The sequence below is a fragment of the Schistocerca cancellata genome, chromosome 9 (genome assembly GCF_023864275.1).
Source record: "Schistocerca cancellata isolate TAMUIC-IGC-003103 chromosome 9, iqSchCanc2.1, whole genome shotgun sequence".
Classification (NCBI taxonomy): domain Eukaryota; kingdom Metazoa; phylum Arthropoda; class Insecta; order Orthoptera; family Acrididae; genus Schistocerca; species Schistocerca cancellata.
Window position 1 is genome coordinate 417,148,889 of NC_064634.1, and position 8,404 is coordinate 417,157,292.

General features: G+C 46.1%; 1 protein-coding gene across 1 annotated transcript in view; it reads left to right on the forward strand.

Moving 5' to 3' along the window:
* LOC126101461 (basic proline-rich protein-like) overlaps window positions 1-7,217 on the forward strand; it is a 160,806-nt gene extending 153,589 nt beyond the window's left edge. The window contains exon 3 of the mRNA XM_049912113.1: window positions 6,971-7,217. Within this exon, the coding sequence (XP_049768070.1) occupies window positions 6,971-7,217 (247 nt within the window). The remainder of the gene's footprint in view (window positions 1-6,970) is intronic.
* The last annotated feature ends 1,187 nt before the right edge of the window (window positions 7,218-8,404 follow it).

Consider the following 8,404-nt stretch of genomic DNA (forward strand, 5'->3'; position numbering starts at 1 on the left):
GACCCTTCTCTCACTGACGCGATGCGAACCGTGTGGGAGCGTAATATCCGGTCCGTTGCGAAGTTCTGCTCCATCCTTGACTGATGGACACAACTGGAAAAACCGAGGTTCAGGCACGCTTCGATAATTTTTTGTACTGCCAACGCGCGAGACTTTCGGAATAGTTACGAATACTACTATTCCATCCTGCGTAAACTCTATGATTCTGCGGATCACGCTCCTTTACGAATTGCGGATGTTAGACGAGTAAGGGCCTCGAAGAGGATAAAAATGGAAGGTTTAAAATGCGATCCAAGCCACGTTCATTGGTGACGGAAGAACTGAATTCTTATGTCATTTTCCTCGGCATCAGACACGTCGCCGGCACACGTGTATTCATTGTGTCACGAAAAATAATGGAAGCACCGTAATGGCGCAAGCTGATAAAATACCTGTCTTACGCTGATCCTATATAGACACCTACGACGTTAATGAGTCCAGTGGTACCTAGTACCCCTCCCGCCGGAATTTCGAGTCCTCCCTCGGACATGGGTGTGAGTGTTGTCCTTAGCGTTAAGTTAGTTTAAGTAGTGTGTAAGTCTAGGGACCGATGACCTCAGCAGTTTGGTCCCTTAGAAACTGACACACATTTGTACATTTTTTGTACCTAGTACGACCCACTAGTCAGCACTTTGGATACTAAAATTACACTTCAAACATAATGAAACGCTCTTAGCTGCCTTTCAGCCGGAAGTTTAGAAACTTATTGCGGTATTGCCTTCTCAAAAGTCCACGGATCTGGGTGGACTTCCCTAGGAATTTTACTTGCGCTTTTGTCCGCTGTTAAGTGCCATCTTTACTTCCCTTCTGAATGAAGTGTTACACCGAAGGGTTGTGGGAAAATTGTTTCTGAAACGCCCTGGACCAGCTGCCCTTGATAGCATTCGCTCAGCTACTTTGTTGAACTTCTATTTTAAGACTGTGGCGAGGGCACTTGATAGTAGGATGTCGGCTCTGATCGAAACGATTGTTACAATACCTCGAAGTTGCTTACCCCTTCTTATTATTCTCACCCGTCTAGACGAGTGTAGTGATGGGATATCGGTCGCTGCTGTAACGTCCGTCTCTAGGGCCCTTGCTTTTGTAGATTTTGATACGGCACTTGACCATGTTAACCATGACTTTTTGCTTCGGATTCTGGGGACACTTGGCATTACTGCTGACTCGCGGCGAGTGTTCTCAGATTTGTTTGTATATATTTCAGCTTCGATGGTCGTTAATGGCCAACTGACGTCCGCAATAACTATCCGTCGGGGAGCGCCTCAAGGAAGTTCGCTGTCAATAACTTTCTTTGTGTTGTCTATCGAGACCATATTTCGGATGCTGGCATCCCAGCTGAAAGGTTGTACGCTTTCCGGAGAGACTATAGCTGCTCGTCCATAGGCGAATCACGTGTTGGTTCTACTTCGCAATCCTGTGGATATGCCTCGACTGAAGGCTGTAATCGATGATTATTGTCGAACTTCAGGTGCACTACGAAATGAAGGTGAATAAATGCAGACTTTTTACTTTGCAAGGTTTTGGCGAAGTGGTTGTTCCATGGCCTAGTGCCGTGGATCAGCATACTGGTCTCGGTATCATCATTGGTCGTTGGCCATTCTAAATGGCGACGCTCAACTGGAAGTCTCTTACGGACTACATTCAGGGAGCGATACTAGAACATGAAAGGCGTTCTCTCACTCTGCTCCATAAAGTCCTAATACTGGACACATATGTCTTATGTTAAACTTATTACTTGGCCGAAGTTTATCCGCTTCCCTCTATGATGGCGAAGAAACTGCAACAGTTGTTTGGTCGTTTCTTAAGGAAATGCCATGTCTTTTACTTACGGTACGAGGTGGTTGCAAGCTGCCTTGGTGGAAGAGATTGTATCTCTTTAATTCTGACGAATTTTGCATGTGAACGAGACAGGCACTCGACCCCTTCCTTACCTACCACCTAATTAATTATGCACACAACGGAAACGAAAGGATATGATGGTGGATCCTGCTAGTTGGTAAGATAGGGAGTGCACATTCACTATAATTTAAGAAAAATCATAATCTACTCAGAGAAAGAAAAGGGAACTTTATAATAATAAACAAAAGGAAATGGAATTCTGCATATATCTACGAAATGATATGCGGATTAAATATTACAATGAAATTTGTTATACATCAGTAGATAAAGGCACATGATTATCGACACAGACAGTAGGTTAAAGAATAGGGTATACTTAACTATTATGAGAATAAGAGTGGGCTCGAGAACAAGGGGCTCCTACTCTCTGTGATGCAATAGATTGATGATAATGAATCAAATATTACTCTCCCGACTATATTGCAGTATCGCGATTAGTAGTGACAGCTCACATGGGATCACACGGAGAAACATGCAAGGTGGACTTGTAGCAAAGCGAGCGCGCATGATGTTGAGGACTTCAGTATAACATTAGTAGGTTCTACAAATCTGGAACCGCAAAGTACTTTACCAGTCCTGAAATCTGTAGCATGCCGTCGGTAAGCAGCGTTCTGATGATGTAGGCGCCGACTTCTGCTGTGCAGCAACTCTCTTTCAACCCCTGGCCTCGAAGGCTGTCCGAGAATTCTAAGTTCTGCCGAAAAACTGCGACTAAGTCGCAAGGCCGTCCGACTCCAACGAATATCAGATACCGAATGCACTGCGCCAGCACAAGGCTAGAGTGAAGCCAACATCGCTCAACTCCCTACTATCCTCGAAACCCGCGAATCAACATTCAGTGTTGATTCCAAAATTCCCCCAACACTGTCTCAGAACATCATTCGCGCCAATAGCGACCGTTCCCTCCAATTTCGAGTAGGGCTTTATGACGTCAACTAGCCTCCGTTTAAGTTGACCAATCATGCCTCTGCTATTCAGCGGAGGGTCGTTTGACCGGCTATGAAAACAACATGCCTAGACCACCGGCCATCCGGCGCCAGAAAGTCGTGCCTAGCAGGGCACGGCCCACAAGTATTCTCAGAAAAAATGGTACAAATGGCTCTGAGCACTATGGGACTTAACATCTGAGGTCATCAGTCCCCTAGAACTTAGAAATACTTAAACCTAACTGACCTAAGGACATCACACACATCCATGCCCGAGGGAGGATTCGAACATGCGACCGTAGCAGTCGCGCGGTTCCGGACTGCGCGCCTAGAACCGCGAGACCACCGCGGCCGGCTATTCTCAGAGTCGTGCAGACAATGCAGTCAGTCGTCGCCAGCAGTCTTCGTTCCAGACCCACACACATAAAGTGCGGTGACAGACGTCTCACAGGTCGTTCCGCTCTGCATACAATAGGCGAAACTCGACCGACATCAGTCGTTCCGCCAGGCGCTTAAGCCCACTGATGTACGATCCTCTCAGTATCCGCATAAGTGCATCCCCCAACCGGAAACGTAGTGTGCTGCGTCCTCCAGCTCTCGCCTCGCACAGGCCACCCAGGGAAGGAACCCAACATGAATAGGAATCAAGAGAAAAGTATATTGAGCTCTCAGTACAAATACTTTCATTATAATAACCTTATTCGGCCAGTTATCACCGTACAAAGACATAAAACATTGAGCAAATTGATGAAAATTAGAGGCGACATGCAAAATAGGGCATGGAACCTCTCATGGTAAAGAAGCCTCATTTCTCTGGGGAGTTGGGCCTGACTGATATACAAAGGAAGACGGACGCAGATGCTATATCTGCGACGTACTGTTTTGGTGAACACTGAAGAAACTCACACATTCATGTCTCGTTTATTTCTCTGTGTCTGTCCTGCTAGTATATAACCCCCAACTAATGTTGGTCGCATAAGTTATAAGTTAAAACACATTAATGACTCCTATCTTACAGTTAGCTGTTTAGTGGCTGATACTTTATGGAGACCAGTCCTCACCGTGGAAATCCTACAGTCATTGGGAAGGAATGCCTTTCCCGATTCTCGTTGAAAGGAATCGCCGCAAACAGCCTATTTTGCTGATGAGCGTAGCGTCCTCGGGGTGTAAGGTAGTAAATAACTTGACTCCAACGAATGAGCGACTTTCCCCTATTGGTCTTAGCGACACAGATAGGTCGCAGGTTCGAATCCTGCCTCGGGCATGGATGTGTGTGACGTCCTTAGGTTAGTTAGGTTTAAGTAGTTCTGGGGGACTGATGAACTCAGTAGTTAAGTCCCATAGTGCTCAGAGCCATTTGAATCATTCTTTTGGACACAGATTTATGTATTCGTTGTACGATACGACATCGTTTTATTTGTGGAGATAATATGGAAAACTGGCCTTGGGTCAGGACACAATTGGCCCTCCTTACTCGATCTTCTGAGGGTGTACATTACGGACATGAAACTGCACCTATACCGTAATGTCGTTGCTGGGACACTTCGTTCATTATGTCGTAGAAGACGAGGGAAAAGATCACATACTCTTGAGGCAGTCCATGATCACTGCTTACTGGTCATGCTTGCTACTGTCTCGATACCGAGAGCTCTTCGCCAACATGATGAATCTTGTTTTTCGTCTTCAAGGTCTTGGTTTTTCTGTTTTCCTGATGACAAGCTTTTCCCTTGTGATGTACGTTCCCTTCTGTTTTGCTCCGGCTTGTTCTCTCTTAGTTTACCCGCTCGTTTTGGTTTTCTCTTTTGCTTCAGTATAGCTCCAATTCTACTGTACAACGTGTATAGATGAAGCATATGTACACAAGAGCCTATAGAATCCTTGCAGTTAAACTGGAACTTTCCTCTAGACGAAAGGCTTACTTTGCGATTTAGTATATAATATCATTTCCTTGTCCTTCTGCTTTGAAATTCTATGTAAAACTAAAAAAAAAAGGATATAAAAATAAAAAATCTAAAGAAACTAGATAAATAATACCTTGGTTGTGGTTTGTCGGGTATGTTCACTCCTTTTTCTTTTTCTCATTTTATATTATACTGTTATCATAATAAATTTTTTCTCCCATTTGCAGCTTATATTACTTGATGATCCGACTATGGTCTTCTGAAATTTCACGATAGTACAGGTAATACACAGATAATAATAAAAAATATCCATCAGAATGTACCGATCCCCGTTTAGAAAACCGTCACCGCTTAAACTTTGATTAAAGGTCAGCATTGGCGGCCAAAGACTTGCCTCATTCAGGCAAAGGCTATGTTAAAGCGGGTGAGGCATTCTGCCAACGGCCTTGTCTAAGTGGGTGGAGAAGCGGACAGAAGTTCAGGGCACTCTCTTGTACTTGGGGTGGGAAACTGCCCCTAAAGGCGGAAGAACCAGCAATGATCGACGGCATGAAGATGCAGAAGGCAATGGAAAATAAGGGTAAGCTATAGGGAGAGATCGTAATACCTGTCAGAAGACCGATGACTTAAAAAAAAATAAAAAAGTGGCTCAGGTATCGAAAGAATGTTGCAAACAGCATGTGAATTGCTCAGGTGAGTGTGTCATGGTGGGATCAAAATCAGAATAGATAGTTGTTATCCTTTTCCAGTGAACATTCTTTAAGTATTATGTGCAACATTCCACATTTGCTGAACATTTATTCATTATTATTATTATTTCCATTAAAGATCTGTGAGAAACCGAAATTTATCCCGAGAAGATAAAGGAGGCGGAAATAAGACTTACGTGCAGAAATGGAAGTTTTTAAACACTCAGTATCGTAACATGTTAAGTGATCAATTTAAACATGCGATGAACATGCGAGTCGACAGTTTCTTGAAGATTTTAAATTGATAATCCCACTGCTTGCTGTAGATACAGTTCGTTTGGTGGTCTCTACTTGTCATTCGTTCGTATTAAATTACTGTTTCAAATTTCTATTTTTTTTTGTAAAACATGTTGTCTCTTTCTATTTATGCTCTTTTTTACTGTTACAATTAATTTGTAATATTCCCCCTCCTCCTCCATACCACCAATCTTCGTCCATTTTTTTTTACCAAAAATTTTTTCTCAGTCTCTTTTCGGTACAACGTGATTGATAGTCTGCAGTTTATCAGTCTGCTTTGCGCATATATGTTCGTGCAGGCACGCCACCTGCCTATGTTTCCTATTTCGTGCACTGCGACAACTTTGTCTGTCGCTGCATGGTACCAGCCACATATGGGCATTTAGTGTCGTTACACTGCCTTTCAATTCCACGTATATTTTAATGTGAAGAATTTTGTGCTTCGCGCAGCTACAGTAGAAATGTTTTTAATATATTTTATATGGTATTACTGATGGATAGCATTCCATATTACTTGAAATGAGCCTCTCCACTCTGAGGTTTGTCGTCGACAATGTGTGATTGTAGGAGTAAGTAATTGGTATGGTGTTATCCATTGGCTTTGTACATAATTCTATCTTGATAGTTTTTTTAACTATGGTGTAAAAAATTTCCTCAGTAGGTTCATGTACTTCTGAAGGAGACAATTTTACAATCGTTAGAAGCATAGTCAAAAATTGTTAATGATCCCTCACACCTTCAACAACTCGGCTGATTTTTTGAAGTCGCCCGTTTACATGCACCGTTGCTGAACGATATCTATGTTTAAAAAAAGACTGTGTCTAAGTACTGGGAAACGTTGGTCCTTATGTAATGTCATAAGCCTTCATGTTAGCCACGCAGGCTCCAGCCGAAAACCATTTAGATGATTTAAGGAAAACCAGGTCATCACCCCCAGACAGTGAACAGTTTCCGCAGATAGTGGCTCTGGCGAACACGTCACTCTCAGGTATAGTACAAGGGCACAACCATGAAATGATACAATGTTAGGAAGTGATCGACGACGAGGGACACTAAAGTGCTGATGGAGAAGGGGTGGCCGATCACGCCGGGAGTGCCGATGGACTTCACAGGAGATGCCTAGTTTGTCAGGTCGCAGAGACGGGCCCCGCTTTCTGCTGGAGAGCCCTCCGCCGGCTCGGCTGTGACGCGTTTCCTCGTTACGGCACTGCGGCCGCAGACGCCTCGAGGGCGTCTTAAGGCCGCCCCCGCTGCCACCCCCACCGCCTCCCGGCGCGCCTTGTCCCGCGCCACTTGGAGCCTTCCCGGGCGGCGCCTGCCCTGACGAGCCCCCACACGGCACTTCCTTCCTTCCTTCCTTCCGTCTTACCGGGGATCGGGCGGACGGCGGCGACGGCGGCCACGCACTCGTGTCGCCCTGGCCGGGGTGGGGAGAGGCGGGCACGACTGGGTCTGCCGGCGGCTAACGGCTTTATGAGGGCCGTAACGACGCTCTTGAGTCCTCGACGGCCCCCGGACGCCGCCTGTCCGGCCGGACGCTGCTGCTGCGCACGCCGGGAGCAAACGAGCGCGCATTGACGACGCCTGCCGCCGCCACCTGCCAGATGCACCGCGACTCACCGCCCCAGCCGGCTAGCCCCAAAGCGAGGGGAACTCCCTGCCCCACCTAGAGGGAAACCCCCGGACAATGCCTCGTTACCAGTACTCCAGCCCGGGGCACATTACACGGGTCCACCGCCACTCCTGTCCTCAACGCTGTCAGCACACGGACCATGCTTTCGAACGTCGACATTTACAGTGCCGCGTTCCATGTGCTACTAAATGCACTGAAACGATGCGACCTATGTATACTGTGCATACAGAGCCCAGTTAGAAGAGAAAACCAGTGGAATACTACAAACAATTACTCAGTGGTGTCACAACAACAAAGTCAGATAGCCGAAAACAAAACAACATACACATACAGAATGAGATTTTCACTCTGCAGCGGAGTGTGCGCTGATATGAAACATCTGGGCAGATTAAAACTGTGTGCCGGGCCGAGACTCGAACTCGGGACTTTTGCCTTTCGCGGGCAAGCGCTCTACCAACTGAGATACCCAAGCACGACTCACGGCCCGTCCTCACAGCTTTACTTCTGCCAGTACCTCGTCTCCTACCTTCCAAACTTAACGGTGATATGAAGCACTTGCCCGCGGAAGGCAAAGGTCCCGAATTCGAGTCTCGGCCCAGCACACAGTTTTAATCTGCCATGACGTCTCACATCAGCGCACACTCCGCTGAAGAGTGAAAATCTCATTCTGGAAACATCCCCCAGTCTGTGACTAAGCCATGTCTCCGCAATATCCGTTCTTTCAGGAGTACTAGTTCTGCAAGGTTCGCAGGAGAGCTTCTGTAAAGTTTGGAAGGTAGGAGACGAGGTACTGGCAGAAGGAAAGCTGTGAGGATGGGGCGTGAGTCGTGCTTGGGTATCTCAGTTGGTAGAGCACTTGCCCGCGAAAGGCAATGGTGCCGAGTTCGAGTCTCGGCCCGGCACACAGTTTTAATCTGCCAGGAAGTTTCAACATTCACTTTACTGAAAGGATCACTCCAAAGGAATCCTTCAGTTAAAATTGGGGACACAAACATCAAACAAGCACACATTACGCGCTAC